Consider the following 27,668-nt stretch of genomic DNA (forward strand, 5'->3'; position numbering starts at 1 on the left):
ATAATCGGCTGACCGAGCTTTGTAATATACGAATTTGAGCGTTCCATACAGTTCCGGGACGTAGTTAGGTGATATAAAATAATACATACCTATAAAATAATATACATGTATAATATACTTGTTATGCAAAAGTGCCAATTAAATGACAATCTGACTAAGTGCATATATATCAACCAAATTTTAAATGTTATTATAGAGCTGTGGCTTGATCGAAAGTGTGTAGAGGGTCATAGGTACAATTTTTTATCTGATTTTTTAGCTTTTTTTCTCCTATCTTTCAAATTCTGTTTTAAGCAGATCATTGGTTTGAAAACTAATCTGTCTAATCTATTTCAATGGTAATCGCCGTCGCTGTGCATCATTGAATTAATCAATTACGCCTTTTAAAACGATTAGTTATTATTTTTAATTCAGTTGATCGAGTATCATAAATCTATACAATAGTATAATACAAAATTGTTATTATTGTTTCACATGAGTCATATCACTTACATGATAATACAATAAAATAATATTTCGATAAACATAACGTCGTTAAAAAATTGTGAATTAGCATTAACTGTTACAACTTTAACACCAATCATTGCACTGCTTTATATTAATAATGAAAACTGTGTTGGAAAATATTACAAAATATTTTAACCTTTCATATTATAACATGTGAATATTGATTTATTCATATATTATACATAGGTACATGACCAATGTGAATAAATGCTCAATTTGGTATTAATGTCAGCACCAAAATTAAAAATTCATAGTTTTATTTTTAACCAATTAGATAAGAAGTATAAAAACTACTTGTAAAGCCACTAAAATCATTACGGTTTCTCGCAAATTTATATATTTATAAGGTAATGATTCGGACTTTTTAATTATAATATTGTTTTTATTTTGTTTTTTTAAGAGACTTTGAGTTTAAAAAAATTATGCAAAATTTTAAAAAAATCAATGGTATTTCAACAAAACCATATTGTCCACAGAAAAACTCCTCCTCTCTGATGTATATAATTAGTAACAACATTGTTTAAACTTAGTAGCCTACCTGTTTTACGCCCTCTCTTCCACACTCACATACACACGCAAGTACAAATACACTGTTTCAGGCGCCCTCTGTTATTAAGAGGCCAATAAGGTTTAGTGACCGGATTAATGAGCCACGGCGTTTAATTAAGGACCCTTGGGCTTTGAAAACTCCGAATCCTAAATATAAACGCACATATTGTATGTATTGCGTGAGTTAACGTTTTCTGATGTAAAAACTCGAGTGGGTTATAGAAGAAAAAGAAAATTAGAACTTTAGATAGTTACATCAAATATCTAGCAAATGCTTCTTTCGTGTCAAGCCCACGAGTAAGAACCATCTGCTAAAAACTTTTCGTTTTTCCCACATGTAACTTTAAAGTCGTCAACATTTTACAATTTTATTTTTTAACTTTTACGAAACAATGTGTACATGTATATATAAATAATATGTATGTAAAACGTATAAACGGAGTAAAAATATAAATTATTGTAAAGACTAAGACAGTATAAAACGTAAATTCGTTGAAATCCAAAACACGAACGCCTACTATTTTCACCAAAATTGTAAAACTAAATTATTTCTAATCAAATTTTATGTCATATTTTATTAATCTTATTTACATTTTTTTCTTCTAAACTGATATATGTCCCACATTTGTAAAAACATATTAAATTAACCATATTATAATTTCTATAATTATTGACATTCAATTATAGCAACATTACTGACAGGTACCTACCATACGCCTGTACGGATATTATTTTATGCAATAAAAAACAAAATATTTAATAACAAATCGATGATTTTGAACATGATGAAATTTTTACCATAAAATTTCATGATATATGATGCACATCAAAATAGTTTAAACCTAATCTAAGTTTAGTTATTATCTTTAACTCTTGACTACAAAACAAATCACTTAAGTGGAACTATCTTATTTATGACATATACTTATATATTCTATTTCTATATTTCTATGTAATGGAGACACGAACATATCTAACATTCGTGGATTCAATATTTTTGCTTTACTAATATATTTATGCAAGAAATACACAGAAGCAATTTACTTAAGTTTGAAAATATATGGACCCCAATATTGGCTGTGGTTTATGGTTAAGTTCGTTTTTATGAATGATTTGGTATATTGAGTATTATTTTTTAGAAGGTACTACAAGCCCCCTTTTGGTCTAAAATGACAAACTCTCGACTATTAACTTATGTGGTATAAATCCAAATAGTTCATAAATATATTTATATCCCCCTTTTTATATACTATACAAAATACATCACTACATATGAAATTGTATAAATGAAACATCCAACATTTTTAAATATTAAACGCAATATATATATATATGTCTATTATTATATTATACACAGATACAAGTACTTATTATTAGTAAAAATTGCCTCAATTTAAATATAAAGCGGAAGTATCGATTTGTCAAGTAATTAATATGCAAAAACCTCTAATTTGACTTATATGTAGCACAAATAATAAACAGTGACAATCCCAGAGACTTAGATAACACAAAACACACCCCTCTATCAAGTAAACTAGCAATTAAATACCCAGTACCCTTATAAACAGCTGGCCAAACAGAACTATGTTTGCATCAACCACACCGGAAATGATCGTGACTTTTAAAAATTATGACGTTTAACACGCGTGACACGCAATACCACTAGTCACGCACAACCATAGTAACAACGTCACTACAGCTGCATCATGCCAACCGGTCAAGTTCACGTTAGAACTTAGTTCGGTACGTGAGAATGATATTACGGCTATGAGCTCATACTATGCAGGAAAATAGATGTTATGAAAACAAATTTATATATTTTTGACAAAAAATGTTTTGTTTTTCCAACTATACTTTAAAGATTTAAAATAATCGTTGATAAAAGATTTTAATTATTCTAAATATTTGATAAAAGCTCTGCACTATCGTGTACCAAATAACGTTCACGGCTGTCTGCGCTCGGCCCTTATTGTCTACTGTTTACGTGATTTGACATGCGGTGACAGACGATAATAATATTAAAAATTATAAAAAAATAATTATAAATATTATTATGAATTGTAAACTATCATGAAACGGATAGAACTTTGTTAAGACGTGTGCTCGTCTATAGAGAACATCAAGACATTATGTATATGCGTGTGTGTGTGGGTGTGTGCGAACTTGTGTGAAATGAAATAAACTCGGCGCATTAATCCCAGCGATAAAATCTTCGAGTAATGAATCTTTTTGAAAGGATCGAGCAAGGGGTTGCGCACAATAATGGACGATTCGCCGGTCCAATTAATAGGGGACGTGCTGTGAAATTGATAGGGCGAGAGAGTTCCGGAGCTTTGAACTCGCGAGATAAGCTCGTAGCTCAAAGTGACAGACGCCCACCGACTTCTATTCCCCCTCCCCAATCTATCGTATGGTGTATAACGCAATAATCTACGTAAAAGCCCATATGAAGGGAATAATATCGAAGCCGGGCTAATAAAATAAATATTCACGGTTCAATGGCTCATTTGTCGGTGGTCGCGTGCATTCCAATTTTATAATTGGATTTTAGTTTTAAATATAAATTATAAAAAACCCTATGATTTTTCCCCTAAACGTAAATTCCAGAATATCGGCAAACGAAGTATTATTAATTTTTGAACTTCCCCAACTTTTTATTAGACTATATACCAATACAAAAATAATAAAATTAAGATTTATTTACTTGGAAATCAAAATTGAAAAATGCATTCTTCTTTAAAAATCTAAAGTACAATATTATAAATTTGAGTATCAAGATCAAATTAAACTTAGTATTACTTAACTTTTCATAAAAATAAAGTGATATAAATTCAAGCCAATATTTATCAAATATTAACTTTTAACTTCAGTTATGCTACTATACATATTTTTTTTCCTAAATTAATTTAATAATAATAAAGAAAAAAAAAATGTACAGGTTAAAAATTAAATGTTTTTTTCTAATAATCTTCAATTTTATTTCACCAACATTTCAAAAATATTTAGACTAAAATCAATATATCACTTGATTATCAACATCCGCAATAGATTTACAACCATTAAGCTGTGTACTCGTTTTTTTTTTTTTCATAATATAACGTTTTAGATTTTTCCGTATACATCACTTACCGCAAACCGTTTTTGTGAAAAATAGTATTCCATTTTGTATATTTATTTATATTATAAGTGTATAATGTATATAGATACTACTATCAGGGAAAACCTCTTTTACTCGTCGCTGTTTACAGAAAAGATAGACATAATGCTTGTAGGCTAAAACCGAGAAAAAGATTGATTACTATCTTCATGTGCATCAGCCCAAACGCTTCGTGGTACACTTTGGAAATTTCAGGTCGCGTGTCGGTAGTGCCATTAAAATTTTTGAAACACGAATGACTTTAAATACCGTAAAACAAACGTGTGTTAAATCCCCTAAATTGTCGTTTTTGGGCTGGCTGACTGAACCGGAAATGAACAAAATATTTATTGTTCCATTCCAGTTTACCCCTCTGATATTTACCATTTATTTACAATATTATCATATGTCTCATTATATTGTGTGCATATAATAATATCAAACAGAAGTGAGGCTAATATTTCATAACGAAATGTAGACATTTAAATATTTGTTTAAGTATGTTTAATAATTTTATATTCCGACTTGACTCTTTATACTTTGGAAATAAATATTATGAACTGCATTTCCAAAAGTAAACTTAATTTTTTTTTCCAACTGTGCGGTAGAATCAAATTGTCTACATTATGATCATTTATTTTTGCGTTTTTTAATAAATTCATAAATAAACAAATAAGTCAAAAAAATTCAAAAAAAGTACACCATAAAGTATATTACGCCTAAGATAAACTTTTCAATAGTCACACATTTCATTTTTCATTACAACCAACAGCATCAACCACTGATAATTGATTTTAAATTATATCTGTATTATTTCTTTCGTGTTTAAATCACTGTCTAATAACGTAAAACTATTGGTTTAGCATAAAAGCTTTTGAATAAAATTTAACTAGGAACTTCTTTTTAGTAATTTTTTATACAATTTATACGATTTTAACGTTTTTCAATTTACCTCTTAATTATTATCGTTGATAAAATATAATTATAAATACAATTTATAACAATTTATACATAGATACTTAATATAAAATATAATATATTATAATATATTCATATAGGCGTTAATATAATATGGTTTTTAAACAAATTCACCCTATGTCTTTGACCTAAAAATAAAATAAATTATATTTAACTATAAAACTATAAAATCTAATATACAGACTATACTAACTATTTTTAGCTATTGTATTTAATTTGTATCTATATGCATGTATACTAAACATTAATTAAATGCACTTACCCTTCGGAACGTAATTTCGTGAAATAAAATAAGAGAAGTAGGTACTTTAGTATTTAATACGCTTTCTTTAACCAATAATGATGTGACATTAAATTATTAGTGCAGACTATTGAGCCAATTGAAGTAATTGAAGTAATTGGTCATCATATTTTTATTATCTTATTTTACACGGATATATCGTATTATAATAAATGTAGACACATTATATTTTCACAATTTAAGCTATTACACCATATAGTTCGGGTAATGTTTTTTGATGAGTTCAACATAGAATTAAACTGAGATGTTTAGTTTTAAAATTAAAGATAACTACTATGTTATATAAACAACATCTAAAGTTTTACAGAACTTTTCACAATAACCAGATACTTATAAATCTATATTCAATTCGTTTGCCGTGTTCAGCTAATATATTTGTATGCTAATTTTTCAGCATATTTCCTCATTAATTTTCATTAAATTATTATCATAGGGCAAACGAAATGCAATGATAAATAAACACATACAACAATTGTTGTGTATTGAATGAGTTTACGCGGAAAACATTAAATTATAATGATATTAATATCAACGGGTAAGAGAACAGAATTTACTCGCCTGTGAAGAAATTATAAAGAAAAGGGGATAAAAACTTTTCTAAAGAAAAACAAACAACGAGAGATTACGCAATAAAAATGTCCGAATGGACAGCCGCTATTTGTTAGCCATGAACTTTAAAAGTTAATCATTAATATCCATTCGAAAAAATAATAAGTTTAACAAATAACTTCTTGGGAAAAATCAAAATACTATGTATGTGTATTGAGTCTATTATGTGGATACTAATAATATTAATGTAGAACAAATTTATGGAAAATTATATTTTACGTATTACATAAATATTAAATCTATTCATAATAATTAATTTTCATGGATATTATTAAATTAACTGTAAAATTAGATAAATTAAAATTATAATATTCAGTTATTGATATTTCTTAATTATAACTACACAAAATTATAGAATACTTACATTTTACAATTTAGTATTTATGAGGAGGACAATTTAATTAAAAACTATAAGATTAGGTTTAAATATATTTTAAATAATAATAAAAATATTATGGTAACTTTATAATTATTAATCACGAAAAGAAATAAAGGGGATTCGTTAAGTACTTGTACATTGAATGAAATACAATGTTTTTATTTACACAAAAATGTTATACTTCTGTGTAAGCAAAAAATATACAATTTTTATGGTTTATTATACAACTAAATCTACTATTAAAATGATAAATTTTATTTTTAAGTGCTGATCAGTTGAATGCTTTTATTATTTAATCTATATCTCGATGGAAGCGGAAAACGTCTTGTCAAAAATAAATTATGAAACAACATATTTAACCTTGATGTAAATTTTAAACATATTATTACATTATCGAGGAATAAATAATTAAACGTTAGAATTGTATCATTTTCGACAATCGAGTCAGTGTGATTAGGTTAAACTTTAAGCAGTTTTAATTAATTTTCCAGATGGTGATATACTTAGCGTACGCAGTACCTTTCCATATGTATATACAACATACATATTATTATTATTATTATTAAATCGTATTAAATCTACTCGTGTTTGTTGACTAGAGGCTTTTTAACGATATTATATTAACATATCATACAATAATTTAATCTACCTGATTTGCTTCATTGGTTGGTCGACCGTTCCCTTTTACCTATCCCTACCATCAGTCCACACACCAACACACAATACCGATCGGCATCGGATATTTCCAGTTATCATATCTAATGTATTACACCATAACGAATATACACATGGTGCCCAATGGAATAATACGAACGACGCAAGCGCTTATATCAATTTCCCCTAATTGATGGACGCCGGTCAAACACAATATTCTACCCCGCCATAGTTACTGGTAGAGGCACGTTGTTTATTACTATACAATATAGTTGTATTTCGTATTAGCATTATGCATTTTCTTACCACCCCCTCCACAAACCATGTTATAATAACATCCCTATCTGATCGTTAATCATGTTAAAAGCGTATTGGATATTTTCCATCGAAGGCTCAATGTATAAAACGTTCTAAAAGCACCACAGAATAATTATAATTACCTAATGAACAACACGCATACATATACGTGTACAATATGTATAATAATATACAATATTGAATTGATTGATGGTTTACTTTGTCCACTTATTTCAATTTGCACAGTGTAGTTATAGTTATACGATAAAAATGAACCAAACCATTTAAAAATCACCAATCAAAATAAAAATATTTGCACATTCAACGACATTGTATTACATAATATTATTTTATAACAATAATGGTAATAATAACGTTTTCTGGACTACAGTAATGACAAATAAGCACGACATAACAAAAATTAACTGTGAGCAAATTGTAATAAATGTCTTATTATTCGTAGCCATAATGGTGGAACAATTTGTTTTGATAACAAGTGTGTTTGGATATTCTCGAGGTTAGGTTTTTCCTGTTTCTTTTACCATTTCAGAGTAGTCTCAAGGGGGATGCTCTCCATTTACCCACTATTTTCGTCACGACTCTTAAACGCAAATAAATCTTATTGGCTCATTGTTTGGCAGGGACAACGGTAGTCGCTAATTTTGAAAAACGACCATTATTCGTTGAAAAAAATAAGAAAAATCCAACAACACCACAAAAATACTAGCAGTATAAAGGACATATAAATGAAAAAGTATGCAGTGTGCACTAGATATTATTCAAAATTATCTACGCGTCAAATTCGGTTTGAAAAATGTAGGTAAAAACTAAAAACAAAACAATTTACAAAATTTAAAGCAGACGTCGCACCTTGTATAGCTTTTTTATTATATACATGGATATTTCACGGCAAAGAATCCAAAAAAAATAAATATTTTTATGTCAAAAGCTTAAAAGTTTGCTGGTTTAATTTACATAAATTATGGAGACTCTTGTCATATTATTATGCCACAATAATATATTTAGTCATATAAATATTGATATTAAGTTTGAAATTTAAAATATTATCGTATCCGAAACGTTGGAAAAACTCCGTTGTTATTTTGAACGTAAATGGTTTCGAAGGAACGCGATTGTTTCCAACCCGGGAAATGATTCATACTGATTTGTGAATCGCTGGTCCAGTGGGACCGATTGAATGTTAGATAACTACAACTTATGGCTCTGAAACTGAAACAAAAATGTAGCTCTTACCGCCGTCGTGCAGTTGTAAAGTCGCGTCCCTGGTGAACGCTAGTTCCGAATCCGTGAGTGTCGCGTCCGAACAGTTTCCTGACGTTCCGCTGGTGTCGGTATTGAGCAAAGCACCGGGTTGCTGGTATGTGTGGTTTGGCCTACGGTGCCGATGATACTGATGCTGTAAGCTGTGTTGATGACGATTAGGCTGGAACTCGGCAGTGTCTTCGTCACATTCCCCGTCACTGCTATCACCGCGGTGCTGGTACGGTTGGTACGCTCGGTTCGCTTTTCCTGCAAAAAAAGTCACATTTTTAATCAAAAAAAAAAATAAATAAATAAATAAAAAAATACCAATAATAAAGTACTGCATCACAAGACGATTGTGTTAAGTCTAAACTCAGCACCATACTTTTCGAGTTAAGAACAAAAATGTTACCTTTTTCGATTAATTATACAATATTATGGTGCATTCTTTATTACGCTTCGACGAATATTTCTATAGTATAATATTCCTGATTAAAACACCTAATTAAGTTTGTATCGATTCGATTCAATAAATATAACCTATATGCATTAAAATAAAGGAAATAATAGCGAGTTTGACCAACTCTAAGCCGCGGGATCAAGAACAGTTTTTTTTTTTTTTTTTAACATGAAATGAAGTTGGGATAACTAGTGACGATACAATGTATACATAATCATCATATACTTTTCCAAGAAGCTTTTCTTTTATCATCAAACTTAAGAACTGGCCAGATAAAAGTACATTGTATCAGTTAATACGATAGTCGTGCAGCATCCTTAAACGATATACCTACTTTATTACTATTATTACTGTTGTTATTGTGGTTGTTGTTATATGTATAATAGTGGTTGCAATCTAAAAGGGCTCCGCCCGTTTACCAGAGAACTCAATCACGATAATTGGCAAATGGGTTCGTGTAGCAAGTGATCAATGCAGTACGAGACCGACCTGCTTCCTTTAATTACGAAATGGACGGTTGTGTGCAATACTGCGGAACCCGACCGTCCGACGTTTGTTTTGTAGATATTATTAATAATAAATAATAAAAAAAACCCTTCAATGTTATGGTTCACCCTACAGTATACAATATGCCTTTCTTTTAATATTAATATAATATATATACTTTCGTTTTCATTTTTTAAAAACTAATAACTTGCAAACAAATAATAATAAAATAAATCAACATGACAGTTTTGTTTGGTTGTTTTAAAATTAAAACTATAGATGTTTTAACGAGGAAAAATATTAACTTTTAACATAATTTCAAAACAACTTCTAGATAGAATTTTTTTCTTTTTAAATACCGTTACATAATTTTAGTTACTTAAATAATTTTTGTTTAACATGGCATTTCTTGTATGATTTGATTAACGATCACTTTAAAAAAAAAAAATGGAGAACACTTTAACCTTCATGCCATAAACACAGTTGTTTATGTGTAGCTCTACAGAAGCTTTTACACAAGTAAGGGGGTTGTAAAATATCAACAGGAGCTTACTATTACTTGATAAGCCTATGGTGTGAGAAAAATGTAGTTTTCTGGGTGAAAACAGTTTAATTTAAATGCATGGAAAATAATAAAAGGGATTTTCTTCTGTAGAATACGATGGAATTTTGCCTCACACTTTACTGTTTCTAATAACGTGTACAGCTGTTATTTATTTTCTGACTATTCTAACCCTTTTCCTCCATCGTTGCCAATGAGAGAATAAATATATATACATACATACATACACATATATTTGGTCTAGAGAGGGTGGGTTATATATTGTGAGGAAATGAACGGGACATTGTCAGCGGTGCATTTCTCGTCTATTACTGAATAAAAGGCCCGGAACAAGAATTAGTGACCCGAGCAATATCTCATGTTTGTTGCCTCGAAAAAACGTTTAAACACAACGACGACTCGAGGCTTTTAACGCCGGGACCAATGTTGTTTACCCTTATAGTTACTTGAAAAACAAACATGCGATGGAGGAACATTCTATGACCCCTCGGTCCATGTTAAGTTCTCTAACAGCCACTTGTCTGTTTTGCGTTACCCATTATTATTACAAGTCTTCATTTTCTATTAAAAACGACAATCGAAAATTCAACGTTTCATATTATTACATTGTTATTGTATTTTTGAGCACTCATAAGGCTAAAAGTGAGTGGTTTTTGTTTCTGCACTTTGCGGATAAATGGGATTTTAAAATAAAGAAAATTTGCTTTATTCATCAAAATGCAAATACGACTTCAATACACCCTTTTTGATTCATGTTTAATTCATTATTCGGTCAAACAAAGCAAATATTATTATTTATATTGTAACGGTAATTTGTTAGGAATAATAATTGTTATAATGAATAGTAGAACCTAATAATACATTTTGTACGTCAAGTTATTTCACCAAAATATATTTTTATTTTAATAAAAGATGGTACGCTTACTTGGTAATTAAAATAAGTCCAAAATACCCTATGTGTTCACGAATATTGGAATATATGTGTTTAGTTATTTTACTACTCAACCAATATATTTATAATCTCTATTAGTCTGTTGTTAACTTAAATGATGTATCATATGAGCGCATCAGTAAACTAATCAAGTATATAAACGCAATATACTTAATACCTACATGCGATAAAATGATACAATCTATCATATTGTTAATTATTATTATTACAACATTTGAAAAATCCACTGACAGTTAAATATAATTTATCGATTTATTTATTTAAATCATCTTTTTTTAGTTTTTTAACTTGCATGAATGTATCAAACAAAGCTATGTATTGGAAATATGAACAATATTGTCTAAAGATAATATAAGCGCTAAGTGGAAGGGTTTTGTACACGAAAAACGATGATGGAAAAAAGAAACTTTTATTATAAAAGCCACTTGAAATCTTCAAATTCATATTGCATTTGCAATAACTCAGAGCTGACGGTGGAAAAAAATAAGAAATAAAAATGAAGGGGTACGTTCATTTTTCAAATCCAGGAAGACGCCTCCCCAACAGTATTTTTTTCTTTTGTAATAAGCCAAGCTCGTATTTTGGTGATTATCATACGTCTTTGTCAAAAAAAATTTGAGTTTCATTACACGACCTTGTGTAATCGATTTTATAGCTTGCAGTGACCACAAAAAAAAAATAAATATGACTAAATAATAATAGTTTATAAATGCATTTAAAAGGTATAAATTTACTGAGCACAGAAAAGATCTCGTAAATGAAATGTTTATCCACGAAGTCAGTGTACGTTGTAAATTCGTGTGTCGCAAGATTTACGCTCGAACAACTAATCCTCGGAAAGTGGACTCCCGGGGGTTTGTTAATTTTGAATGGCTAAAAGACGAGCTGTAGTGCTGTGGACAGGGTGAATAGCGCTGTATAAGTGCGATAAACCACCTCCTGGTCAGGAAGCACTAATCAAAAAGGGTTGATTTCGGACGGTAACCCGTGAATGGCCGGAGGTATGTGTTTTGATTGCCCGTCAACCATCCCAAGGGTGACATTTACAAAGTCACTATAACTGTGCCCTTTTCCCAACGTATGTCATCTTATATTCTATATACAAATATGTCAAATTAGCGTGTATAATATTCTATATTATAGTTGAAAAGAATAACCATATTTCGGTCTATTTTATATGTTTCTATCGAGATTTAATATCAATCAAATATATTCTAAATTCCAGAATTTCAATATTATATTATATAACTAAAACGTCAGTTAAGTATAAATTTTATAACTAGTAATTTATAAATTGTTTTAAACATCAACTTTTGATAAGATGTAGCGATGGCAATGAATATGCAAGAAATACATTTTTCTGATTGAAATGAATCTTATTAAACATTAATTATTTAATTATATTATTATTATTATTATTATTATTATTATTATAGCCTATAGCAAGTTAACTTATTCTGATTATCCATGTAATACACAATGGTATCCAATTTTATTTTTGTCATTGAAACACTGATTGTCATGTATTCTATTGTATTATCATAGTTACAAAAAAAATCAATCATATTCCTGATTATTATTTTTTACCTATGTTTCTTTATTTACAGCTGATAAAGCATTGATTATGTAAACATTTTTAAATTAATTTAAGCTCTTATTTAATTTAATAAAAATAATATATGATAAATTGTATTAAAAAATACAAAATTCAATATGCAATATATTAAGAATATGACTTATTCAAATATAAAGAATAAAAAATATTTCTCTAATATTAAATATATATATTTTTTATATTATAGCATGTAATTTTAGTTTGTCCGAAGACACATACCAACGTCCCTTATAAGATTGATGTCCTTGTGACTTAGTAATATTCCAGGAACCCCATCATTCATTGGGTCATTTCATTGTGTATACATATACGTTATATTCCCTCTTTACAAATATAATTTTAAAAATGAGGGAATACCACTGTTAGGGATTCCGTAGTATTATCGTGTAGGTTTAAATTCTTAAAAACCATACAATATAGAATTCATCACTTAGTTTGTTCCTCCAACCACTACCAATAAACTATAATTTAACTTTCAATTTTTTTTTTTCATTAATAATTTTAAATCTAACACGATAACTCATCATGGAATTAAATAAAAACTTATCTTACTTCAAATTATTATTATTATTATTGTTGTTGCGTTATATGTCTAGTTATTTATTAAATATACAGAAATAATGATGTTTTTGTTTGTCAGCTTAAAATATTTTTCTATTCGCTAGAATATTGTAATATATAAAGAACTATACTCAACATAATGCATATATTTTAAAAAAAACCATGAAAAAAAATAAAAATACTACCTACTAGTACAATATTATATATTCGGTATCGTTTTATTCAGTAAGTAATCTGAGAAGTCGATCTAATAAATAATAAAGAAAACCAGGCAACAGAATATTACTACGCACCTTACATAATTTTAACTTTTTAATATAAATACGATATTAAATATTTTCAAGATACGAATTTTTTAAATTTATAACGATTATTATTTATCTTAATTTAATAATTTTCATATTATTTATAATAATACTATATTTGGTTTGTTAGTTATATTCGATTTTCATTCAACAATTTTGATTTAAATTATTTTAATCTAAACTAAAATAGGTTATTACAATGCAATAGCGTTCGATTTCATAAAATCAAAATCAGTTTTATTTCATTTCTATGAAAAATGAGAAATCACATATTTCCACTGAGTCCTTGAGAACGACCAGTATAGCCAGCGATGCGAGAGAATCTTCGCCGCGGTGTAATACAACTCCATCAAATAAAACCGATTTAAACCGATTAGTCGACAAGCCAAAAAATATATTAGAGTGTTGAATTTCAGTACCGACCTAGTCTTTTGTTTCAACCGGACTAAGCAGTTATAATAATATATTCCCCTTCTGTACTTCGTTCATTAATATTATTTTTCATGGAAAAAAAACACTTTACAATATTCAAACCTCCCGTGACAGATTTTAATGGTGTATACCGGGTGGATGATAATGATTTTATAATTAAACGTGGGGGACAAGATGATAACAACTCCACCGAATCGCTCTCATTCTCATTCTCCACCCCTCCTTCTCCTCCTTTCATAAGCGCAGCAGTGAATTCTATATTTAAGATTAAATAATCTTAAAAACCGTTCCCCGCTCGTTTGTCAAACAAATCGTTAAGACGACCTTGTACTTTTATATATATTATCTTTTTCCCCTTCCTACTAGCACCAAACAGACCTCCATAGTAGATGGCTTTCATGGATCACACTCTCGGCGGGTCCATTAGTTACGACAGCGAGGGACCGTCGTTTAATTGATGTAAAAATCGCCTGGCCCATTTTCCCACAATTTCATTGGAGGGTTTTTGCCTGAAATAACACTCGTGAATCATAATTAAACGTGATCATAATTTTATGTTTTGCTAGTTGAAGGGAGAATGAAGTGCATCGAGGGTGCTAGGTAACCGCAAAACATTTGGGAAAGCGTTATTATACATATAGATTTTCATAATGTAATTAGATACGGAGTAAATAAAGTGCAATTACCGCTACATTTAGTGCTACTACTAAGAATAATAGTAAATATAGTATTAATAACTACGGCGGTAGAGTTTATTTAAAAAGAAACGAATATTTAATAGTAGACCACCTCAAATAAAATGTTCCAGTTATGATTGAAATAAAAGATAAACAATATTTTTGAACACAATATTATAACTATTCACTATAATGTGTAACGGAAGTATAAAAGAAGTACTGGAGAATGCAAATCATCCATGTATGACTACGACGCCATGATATTTTTTCACCATCCATTTTTCATCCACGGTTGATAATTTATACGATGTAATGCAATGTATTTTTTTACAGTAATTACTTATTAAACATAATATATTTTTAACCATAGTTTTTTTATCAAATAACATTTTAGATACTTTTGAAACATAAAATTATGAAATACAACATCATCAACACATTGAAAAGTGTTTTTTTTTTTTAATTCTTATCGAATCATTAATGACTGAGAAAAATTATAAACGAGTAAAAATGTATTATTTTCCAATATTACTACATTTTAATTACAATTCTAAAGTGTTTTATTATTATTATTATTATTATTATTATCATCATCATCATCATTATCCTTATTTTTATTAATAGTGTCGAGAAATATTTTTTTAAAGAGTTCATTTATATTATTTTTACCTTTATATAAATATAACATTATTCCAAATATGATTAAATTATAATGGACAACATTTTAGAACATTTTCAAATAAATAAACCACATATTATAGAAAGTTAAAAAAAAGAATCATTAAATCATTAAATTGTGATTTTCACAGTTACGATGACGTTTAAAAAAATTGGTCTAAAGGGTGACACTTTTTTATTATTATTATCATTATTATTATTATTATTATTATTATTATTATTATCTGCGCCGCTCGCCTCTCCGACAGCTTAACAAAGTTAAAACGCTCGGTAATGAGAAAAGTTTGATTTTAATGAACCAAAAGCTCTGCACATGGCTGTTATTATGTCGGCTGAGTTTGTTAAAAACATCACGAGCCGACTTCAGGCGGGAAGCGTTCAAAATCGTTATTCCATTTTGGTAGCATAGAGAAGAGAATGACATCCGAAATGTCTTAAGAGTTTATCTCTGAAAACTGATTTTTCTAAGAAAAATAAATAAAACAAAAAAACACGTAATATTTTACAGGCAACTTTTCTTTTGATTTTCAATCAACGATTTGACATTCGTTTTTTGTATTTTTTTAAAATACTAAACATATATTTTAATATCTAATTTCAAAAAATGATACTTTATATTAATAATGAACGATAAATATTAGTTTTATAGTCAAACATCCGTGTGTATTTAAATTTATAACCATAGATTCATAAACATACCTATACTTCATAGTATCCTATACTCGTATTTATAGATTTCTTGGTAAGTATATTCATAATACAGTAAAATAACATCACTGGGAAACTATATACATCGCATATAAAATATATGTACCTTAATTTTGATATTATATTATTAATTACCTTATATTTGCAATATTGAAACAATTACACCCCAAAAATATTTAAGTAGTCTAAATATAAATATAAAATTCTTAGTAAAAATTACTCTGTATCTATATTTAACTATAATCATAAATTATAATACTATTTTTTAGTAGATTTAAAAAATGTAAAGCAGCATTATTCGGACATTAGCAATAATTTAAATTACAATTTTAAAATAAAAAATCTTGTAGAATATAATATCATAAGTCATCATGAATATGTTGCCGAAGATGCGTTCAACACACATACAGTAAACCTACCTATACTGTATTATAGTAAACAATCCAAAAATAACGAATACTTATGCTCAATTGAAAAAAAAAACTAAAATTATAATAATATAATCTGTAGCTAACAGTTTCCTCTTAACGAACAAAAAAAAAAAAAAAAAATAAGTAAAGAATAAATTTACCATAACAGTAAACATGCATTGTTTGGTCATAAACGAATGTCTTATTTTTTTTTTTATCATTACTTTTTAATCCTTATTGACCTAACCCGTCTTCTGGAATAGCAGGAAGTCGATGATGCACATCGGTTAGTGTGTTAGTGTATTATCCGTGTTCAAATAATAATAATAATAATAATAATAATTGGAAGTACGCGTCATTGTACACCGGTGAGATGGTGTCAAGACGCCGCAGGCGATCATCCAGTCATAAAACAATAATTTTCATGTTACTGAGGTGTTCGCTGATGTCGATTTGACAATAGTTCTTTTGTTTGTGTGCTTTACCGGCTGCTGTGCGAATATATTTTTATTCTTTATTTTCTAACTCGAGAACATCACAGCTCGCAGAATTACAAAATATAATACCTACCTACGACACACCCTACTACCTTGTACGTTTGGCAAAGTGTTCATTAAAACAAAACACCATTTTACTCGCGTCATCTCAAAATATTTTTTTGATTGTAAAGGAAAAACAAAAGTGATCCCAGTGAATAATAAAAATTATTCATCAACACCAATAGTAATATCGTTGGTCTGCATATAGAGGTATATACGTATATTATATTCACTTGAATTGTACCATTTTTAATTAGACATTATACTACACCTATAACCTGCAAAGCAATTCATACGACAATGAAAAAAAAAAAAACTAATGGATAAAAAACACTAGGAGAAACAAAGACGAAAGGTTTTAGTTTTATAGGTATAACGATTGAGTCGAGAGTAAAGTCATCTCATACCTACTGTTGATAATAATAATTATGGAAACCACGTGAACACAATATTATATTCGAATAATAAAATTGTACAGCGAAATACCACTGATGCACAACCATAGTACACGAGCACACTATTAACACATTAAAATGTATCGCTGCAGTGTTTATCGTACAAAATTTATTTCGCTGATTTCGATCGTGCGTCACGATAGTATTTAACGCGCGAACGCGCGTGAATTTACGACCGAAATGCAATCCGAATGCGATTTTGATATACAGCTGCAGCAGTCTTCGGTGGCGTGCATATGAGGATAATATAATTTATTATGCCGTGGTGTATAATATATGAGAAGTCGGCGAGCTCTAAATCGTTGGTATCATTTTAAACGGGACGGTCGGAGACGGTGGCGGTCTGCCGATTGGATATATATGTACTATTATGCGAGGAAGTTTAATCGAAGTTTCAAAAGGGCGGCGATGGCGACGCGAGCAAAGTTCAGTGTTCGTTCTCCTCCGGTCGTCTTCGGGGAGAATTAATTTCCTTTTCATTGTTTTTCGTCTTGAATACACGGTAATTAAACGGCCAGATGGAATCCGCTCGCGGATGCCAGGAAATCAATCTTCATTGTACACACACATATATATATTAATATATTATTTATTCATTATTTTCTCTTCATTATTTGTTTTCTTTCTTTGTTTTATTTTGTGAGACACATATTTTTATAGCCACCTTTTTATTCACCCTCCTTTTTCATTTCTGTTTTATTTTTAATCAATATCTCACAATATTACTTATGTTTACGAATATTATTTCCTTTTCATTTCTTTTACGCCCGAACCACCCCTCCAATATGTTTCGTTTGGCCATTCCGTACAACTGTTCTGAAGATAAATCGCAACGACCGTGTTGTTGAAACACAATATTCTGTTACTCAGAACGTTATGCACAAAATTTCATTGGCTATTCCGGAATAACTGTCGTTGGCAATTGGATTTGAAAAATGGCACATGAAAAATTTGCCAACGTTAGCAGATGTCTCGATTTTGTCGCGCATTTACCGAAAAAGGCAACTGTTTGTCATGGAAACGGTAGCAATGCATAGTTCGTTTTAATTCTTTAAATCACATGTGAACTCGACAGTAAATAAACTATCCACTGAAGAAACTATTATGTTCGTACAATATAAATGGTATTAAGATTTTTCCCTTTACCACACAATCAAGATAAACAATAATAATACAATTTCAAATTTCAATTATTCCGAAATGCATTTCTTAAATGATTTGAAAATACTGAGCGTACTGCTCAACGTACTGTTGATAAAATTAATAAACTGTCAGAAAAATCGAAACAATTTTCACTCGAACTAGTCGTCGCTCGCTAAGTAATTCCGCGGAGACTATATATTTTCATAGTCGACGGACATTATTGTTTCCCTCCGATCAGAAAACAGTGTATTTTTATTTTTCCTAGGGTAAGGTAAACCAAAATTGTTAAAGAAAACACAGCAACCTTGTCCGAACAAATATTATCTTTAGTCTCTTGTCTTGTCGGTTCGAACACCGTGTGGGTATGCCTAAAATACGCATATATATAGTATATATTCCGACGATATTGATCAAACGGTGTAGGTCTGCAGCAGGTGTGAAACGATAACTGAGAAGGGTATATGCATCAAAAATGTATAAAACGACATGACGGGCATAAGTTTGTCTTGGTATGAGAAATTTCAGTAAATCTTGCGTTATTTTAATTTCCTGCTTTATAAACGTCCAGTCCGTGATAATCATGTTGAACAGCAAGAAAGACACCGAATTTATGTTAATATTTATATGTTTAACCCACTTTTTCTACCCCAGTCGTATGAACTCGTAGTCGACAGAATGAATATTTAAGTAAAAAAGTAATTATTATTCTGATATAAAGAGGAAAAATTATATTTCATTAGGTAACTCACCATAGTAATTTATGTAGCTAACATTATTAATCAGACTTGAATTTTGTGGATATTATAATTATGATAATATTACAATTCATATTAATATTCGTATTATGTAATGTAGTAACTAGTGAAACAAGTTATATGTTATTACTCATAACACTATTGAAATTTAATACAAACTGTACATAAAAACTAAAATGTTTGATTTCAAATATTTATCGGTTTCATATTATTCATTTTTAATATAATATTAATAAAATACCCACCTACTATCGATCCACTACGCCATTATCATTTGTCAATCTCAAATCCAGTTTTATAAAATAAAAACCATTCGATACGTTTTCTCACAAGACTGTCCATTGTGTTCAACGAATAACTGTTTTTACATATTTATTCTGTTTATATAATATTATATGATACACGGTTTATTAATATTATATTAATGGTATTAACTAAATAACCTCGAATGAGTTATCTTGGATCTAGTGAATTCGCCGTGACGTACACACATGCAACGTTCATCGTGTATTCAATGTATAGATTAACCGAACTGTATACTTCTGTGAAACGAAGCCACATGGGTACCACTTTATATAAATTATTGATGTCACTTAATGCATTGTGACGGGCTATTATCTCGTTCCACTACCACCCTTTGAACAACCACTCATTTGCGGAGAAAAAAAACACAGTCAATCGTACGTAGTATCTACTATACGAGTAAGCGCACATAAGCTGATCGCTATGGATTTTGCGTAAAGGATTAAAAAATAAAAAAAATAAAAACATTTAATATTATGTACAATTTTCAAAAATGGTCGCGATGATGGTTTCGAAAAGTAAAAACCACTCGCTCACGTACACACACACTCGCCAACACAACACAAATATATAATATAGTAATACATCCCGTCGGCAAAATCAGTGTTTAAAGACTCGTCTGACAGTCGACCACCGCTGGTCGGGAACAACACCGGACGCCTGGCCGCCGCCTACAGTATCCCTCCTATCCCACTACCCGTCACAATGAATAACGCACAGCCACACACAGGGGTCATAATGAAGGCCCGGCGGAGATCATCTACCCCCGCCGGTGCGCATCGCCCGGTTTATTGATCTCGTGTTGCCCCTCCTCCCCCTCACCACGGACCCTTTGTACGCCGACCGCTGAATGCGTATGTGTACATACACGCATAAACTTGCACAATGTACGCACATGCATATACACGATGCCAAGGCAAGGCTGAAAGTTCGGGTACGGTCGACGCGTGTCCAAAAGTTTTAACCACCCTCCCGCCACCGCTGCCAGCTGCCCTCACACCCCGTGGACCCATAGGCAGAAGATACTTGCGAGGACAGCAGGTGTTAGCACGTGCGAATGTATTAATTACGCTAATTACATCGTATATAGCTGTTTATAGTGGCAGCATCGGTCCAGTGCCCGGACCCGTGAAATAGCTGTGAGCGTGATATCGCAGTATAAAGAGGTGTAGATACGTATTATGGAATAGACACCTATGTGTAAGTAGAGTAGATAAACCAAAATATAAAAACAAAAGAAATCTATATGAATATGTCGTGTGTGTGCTTATCCGTTTCGGCGTGTTCGCTGGGCTTTGCTTAAAAACCTGTACAGTCTGCGCCGCCAGCCACGGCCAGTGCACTAGTGCGTGAACCGGTGGTGGCAGCAAATCTGATTTCGCTTGACGGTAAATTAATAGGTTAGGTGTAGTACATCATTATCATAAATAAAGTTATGTACGACGAAGAAATCGGCAAACCCGATTGAATTAAAAAATAAGACGAAAAATAGCAAAAAAAAAACAACAGAAAAATATGTATTTGTGCATCATAAGAGAGTAGTGATTGTCAAATAAAACCCTCATAAAACGTCTACCTCTACAAAAGTTTATTGTTATAAACACCGTTAAGATATAGGTACCATACTAAATTATCTTTCTTTCTCTCACTCTCTCTCACTGTAGTTATGCGTAATATCGCCGTTGATGGTAAACTGGATATCTAACTACATTATAAAATGAAATTAATGGACAATATTAATGTTATTGGTGAATTCGTCTCTATTGATTGAATATCACGCGATTTGTCTACGTGAACTAAATAATTGGCCTGCAACGAAAATCAGCTTGCATATTATAATTTTTTAGCTTTCATAACAATATAGGTTTTACACTTTAAATATCGCATTATAAAAATATAACAATAATTTTTTTTTTATGTCTATAACAAAAGTTAACGAAGTGAAAACGATTTTTTTTTTTCACTAGCAAATAATTTATTATAGTATCAGAGTGGAGATTTTTTTATAGACACCTAAAACCAAGAATTTATTCAGTTTAAAAAATAAATACACAAGTATATATTTTTAAAATAATTTCACGACTGAACGATTTTAATTTAAAGAAAAAAATAAATATGAATTATATTAATTTTACACAAATGTATTAAATACTTTGATTAATTATGAGATAAATACTTGAAACATTAATTTGTTAAAATATGTGCATTATTTTTGAGTTTTTATTATCATAACATTATTTATATACAAGATTGAAAATCTTGGATTCATGCCAAACTGAACAAGTATGAAACTGATTTTTAAGAAAGTGAATATAAGTATAATATATATTTATATAAACTTGCATACTAAACATTTATTAATTAAGATGATTTATTGCAATTTAAAAATGTATTTACTGAAATATGTTTAAAAAAATTCTTTCAACCACAGTGGTATTTTATTCTTAATTTAAAAACCAAATTATTCAAAATACCACAAATATATAACATAATAAAATTACATTTTCTTTAAACACATTTAGACGAATTGAAAGTATGTTAAAAATGTCAATTAAAATGAATACCTAAATAAAATATGCAAATAAATTCATTGGTATTTGGACTCTATTCGTTCATTACGAAGTCGTAACATGATGTCCGATGGATAGAATTCGCCGGACCATACTTTAATTTTTTTCCCCTAAATGCAGAGGTAGTTTCGGAATGTTTAATATTTTATTATTCATTTGAACATTTGACCATTGTCATGGGCAATTAAATAGAAATATGAAAGAAAAAACGAAAATTCGTAATCGATAAACACAGACTGGCGTCGGCGCCTATACTATAGAAAATAAATAACGAGAAGAGTGCTACACTAAAATATAGTCCCTTTTCATGAACAATAGAACCAACGAAGAGCAACAACGACACGAGTTTGTCCTTGTGGCGTCTGTGACCCGTGGAGAGGTAGGTAGGTTTATAATTTTCTGAGTACAGATGACGTGCGATAAATGGAGCAATGGCGCCGGACTAAGGTATGCCTTTAATACTGTGGTGATAAAATATAAAAAGGATACAATTGTAAGATTCCTGGTTTTAGTATGGTTTCGGAGTGATTTAACAATCGAAGAAGACTACGTTTATAACAATATCACAATTCAGTATTAGGAAAAAAAAGTTATTTTTGTATTGTATAAAGGATCCTACATCAGGATTTTTTTTAAATAATTTACTAATTTACTAGATACCATTTTTTTTTTTTTTTTTTAGCTTGGAGTTGTGTAATTAATTTAAATCAAGGAAAATAAAAATAAAACAATTATATTATATTTCATATATGGCAATAAAATTAATTTTTATTATAAGCAGTGGTATGAGACGATGATCGGGTGGTAAATATTAAATTAGATATTCCTTTATAGAACCTATATTTAATTTGCCACAATTTTTTTCCCCGTCAATTAAAACCGTGTTTGTAACCCGATAATTATAGAACGTATACTAAAACAATATGCTGTAACACGAGCCAACAATAATTATTTATTCAGTCAGACAGTATTGTTCAATATTAAAATACACCGGTACGAAGAAAATTTAACGTACACCTACAACGTCAAAACGAGCATACCACAAGACACGTGATAGCGTGTTTCTTTGTGACTTTAATGTAGAACAGTACCTATATATCGTTTGAACGCAATGCGCGTAAGTCGAGTATATTATTATTGTCAGAACGGATTTGCGTGTTTTTTTCTACACTTGACGACTTATAAGTTCACCAATACACACATTTTTATCACAATATTGTGTCCATAAAAGTATGTTTTTTTTTCATACCATTTCGATGATTTTCCGATAAAAATATACATTTTGTCATTTTTTTCATAACTCGCAAATTTCTGTAAACAATAAATTTGTAAATTCAACATTACCTCTATTATTATTGATATTTTTTCTCACTAAGAAGTACTGATGGTTGGTTTTGGTTTGATAAAATATGACAACATTTTTCATACGTAACCCAGATATAACCTTAACGCTAGTATTAAAATATTTTTAAAAAAACATACAAAAGTACTTAATTAATATTTGTAAAATTAAAAATAAGCGTCTTATTTATCAATAGTGTTTAGTGTAAAATTGTCTTAAACGTATTTTTCAGGGATTTTGCTGACCGTCAATTTTCAACGCAATAATAATTATAATAAAATTTCAACATATTAATTACACATATCAATATGTAATAATAATTTAAATAAATTAAATAACTAATTTTTTACGCTCATACATTTTAAGATTTTGAGTAAACCGAAAAATGTGTTGGTTGAACATTAATGTTTTATATATTTTTGTGAACATTAAAAATCACGCACAAAAATAATGTATGTACTTATTTATATAATTAAAGTTTACTTGATACTTAACAAAAGGAAAATGTAAAAAGTAATGTGGAAAAAATGTAAGGTAACACGGTTCGTTAGTTGTTTCATATTTCGACAGTTAAAACAATTTTAATTATTTATGGATATTTTAAGTTTTTTCGTGTTTATTCCATCAATAAATTAAAACTTTTTTTCATAATAATATCATAATTAAATGATATTTATGTGTCACGTATATTTTATTTTATACATTAATTTGAATTTTCGTCACCTATAATTACGAGTATACTATTAGACACGATAAATTAAACACGACATTATCTTAAAGTAACAAACCTAAAACTGCACGTCTCGGGTGGTCTCACTACTATCCCAAACCAATTCACAGTACCACAAGATTAATTTGGCGACATTCCGGACGCGGGCGCCTGACGATTTTCTCGGTCGCAATACTGTCTCGCCACGTAGGATTAATGCCGGATTAAACGGCTGCCACCACCCCTTCGTACACATACACAGAGCTCAAATCACCTCGACCGCTACCCCCTGTAAGAGCCAAGTCAAATGGCCGTTGCGAGCAGATAATACAACATATTTGTTGAGATACGTTTATGTGTGTACAATACACACACACACACATAATATATACTCTACATTATATATTACTAGTAAGAGAGAGAGAAAATCTGTATGACGGTCATTCCGTGCAGGACCTGTTAATTATGTCACTGCCACCACCGACACAGCTGTACAGCGTACCGAATTATGTGTAATAATAGTCGCCGGTGGACAAGGGGTATTAATCATTTCACCTCTGAAAACATTTCACTTGTTTCCCGCAAAATATCTCTGCAGCAGTCCGGATCACTAAAGGTCGCACAACTCGCTATAGTGGAAATCGGATTAGGCGTGTACTTTTTAATCGAATTCTCTGTCACACCAAAACAATTCTACGATAGTAATTCTATTAATTTTAATTTAAAAATTGGGCCATCCATTATGAACTACGATCGTAGGACGACTATTTAACATTTAATTTAAGCCTTTGCAATACTAGAAATTAGTTGCGCAGTCGTGTGCATGAATGATTATTCTTCAATATACAACTTTGAATTAGCGAACGTTAAAATACTCCAAACGATATTACAATAATTATACATACTACAATATTAAACATTAAATTTGAGTATCAATAAGCATTATTTTATTATTAATACAATACTGAAATTGCTTTTATTTAACTTTATTTTTGTTTTGTTTGAAATGCGACGTGCCGCGGCCGTCATCATGGATAAAACCGGCAAATTGAAATAAATAAACACCTCGTTAGTTCGATAATACTTAATCCCCAGGTCGAATTACACGCTATCCGATCGTACCAGGTTCTCGGTTGTCGTGTTTAGAATTGTTTTAACAGTCCTTTATACTACTTCACCCTAGCCTGCCGTTTACCTACATATTATTATCATAATCATTACAATCTTCGGCAAACAATTGTTAATATTAACACGCTAACGCAATAAATACATTTTTTCGTTCAGAACTTGTTTAACACGTAATCGCGACAAGCAGTGGCTCTTCTTTAAGGAAAGGGGGAAACTAACATAGGGACGGTATATTATATATTTATATCATATTATATACTGCTGAGCTCCGGCAACGAGCACGCAATTAATGAAAACAGTTATTTCGTGTCGGTTAAACGAGCGCCGAGGGGCTCTGAGCATTTGAAGTAATTAAAAACCTCGCCGGCCATAGTAGGCCACAAGCGTGTCAAATAATATACGGCTAAAATTACCACATATTATGTACATATATATTGTATATGCAATAATATATTCATTATTTAACGCATAGTGAATTCCAGCGAAAGACTCCCTATTCTGATCGCATTGGAATTGAAGTTGACATAACATTTTGAATGAAAAACTTAATGAAATCATACTGCGAAAATAGTAATCGTTAGGCAAATAAATAAAAACTGTTGAAAATTATTCATTCAAAATTAATCATTATAACTGAAAAATCTAAGCTATATAATAAATAAGTGGACTAAGGAAAATTGAAAAATACTAAAAATAATTAATGAAAAAAAAACTGTAGTGAACTAATGCTAGATAATAGAATAATATTCTTTGATTAAATACTAAAATTTAAATTGAAAAAACAATATTAATACAACCGCATAGGTATTATATTTAAGTCAAATCACGTAAGTACAACAGTGTTTTTAGAATACGTGAATCAAAAAAAATTTTAGAAAGATTCAGAGGAAAGCTTTTGGTTTTGGTTTTGTTTTTGTTTGTTTTTTGGCAATTCCTGCGATATAATATAATATATAGCTCGATATAAACACACCAACTCACCCGTCGATTAATTCGTTTTCCTCTTTCTCGGGAACTAGAGACCCACGAGGGCTTTTGGACGACAGCCAGGCTGAATAGCATTTATGTCAAACTCAGATAATATTATGGTGGCTATTAAGGGATAGGAAACGAGTGTATGTGAGCGACATGGATGGCGAGAGAGAATGAGAAATACTGATAGAGAGAGAGAGAGACGGAGAACCTTTTATTAAACTACATAATATTAACCGTGGCGCGCTCCATAGCATAGCTGACGCCATTAAACTTTTACTCGTTCTTACCGTACTCTATACTCTCTCATATAATAATCGTTAACATGGAAAACGCTAACGAATTTTTTTCAATAGTATATCCACGATATTAGTGGCAGTCTTGTAGTCTGGTGTGAAAAGGGGACGTCTTTCGCAGTCAACGAGAAAAATGATCCTGGAACGTTATTAGTAAAATATTATAATAACACTGCGCCACCGGTACATAGTGTTGATAAGAATATTTGAAGTGTAGTTAAAAATTTACATTCATTGCTCGTTTCATAATATCATAGCATCCATAATCATATAGTATATTCAACCTTCGGGAAAACACTATTTCATATAATTTTCGAGAAGAAAATTATCGAGAATAAAGTGGAAGTGTTCGCTCGTATTCTATATTCCATATTATATACGTTCTCTAGCAATTTATACAGGAAATCATTTTACTCGGCATAGTTATATCCAATGAAAATAGATTGCATACAGTGTAAAAAAAAAAATACCTGTTAAAATGATTTAGACTGATATAAGTTTTTAATACATTCATAAGATCATATATATATATATATATAGGAATGGTATAAAGAATAATAAATAATAATTAAGTGCTCAACATAAAATGATAACAATTTAATTAACATAGAAATCAAAATACTTCATTAAGTAATTATTTTTGTTTCTCCATTCGATACAAAATCTATACATATAAAATCCAAATACCACTGACTCACTGATTGCTGTAACTAAAAAACAACACAACGTATGAACTTGAAATTTGGAATAGATATTCTTCCCATAATTTCACCGAGCAGTAAGAAAGGATTTTCAAAAATGTTGCGTTTAATTAGAGTAATTAACAATTATAATTATTCATAGCCAATACGTATTGTACTGTACGGCACGGGCACACGGCGGCCCGCGGGTTTCCAAGTACCTGTAACCTATACCCATACCTACCAGTAGATATAAA

General features: G+C 30.1%; 1 protein-coding gene across 2 annotated transcripts in view; it reads right to left on the reverse strand.

Moving 5' to 3' along the window:
• The window catches only part of LOC112598787 (teneurin-m), a 66,046-nt gene that overhangs the window by 23,893 nt on the left and 14,485 nt on the right, over positions 1 to 27,668 (reverse strand). For both annotated transcript variants that reach the window (XM_025345400.1, XM_025345401.1), the window contains exon 2: positions 8,665 to 8,940. In XM_025345400.1, coding sequence (XP_025201185.1) covers positions 8,665 to 8,940 — 276 coding nt within the window. The remainder of the gene's footprint in view (positions 1 to 8,664; positions 8,941 to 27,668) is intronic.

This window comes from Melanaphis sacchari, unplaced genomic scaffold (assembly GCF_002803265.2).
Source record: "Melanaphis sacchari strain LSU unplaced genomic scaffold, SCAv2.0 Contig4_pilon_pilon, whole genome shotgun sequence".
NCBI lineage: Eukaryota > Metazoa > Arthropoda > Insecta > Hemiptera > Aphididae > Melanaphis > Melanaphis sacchari.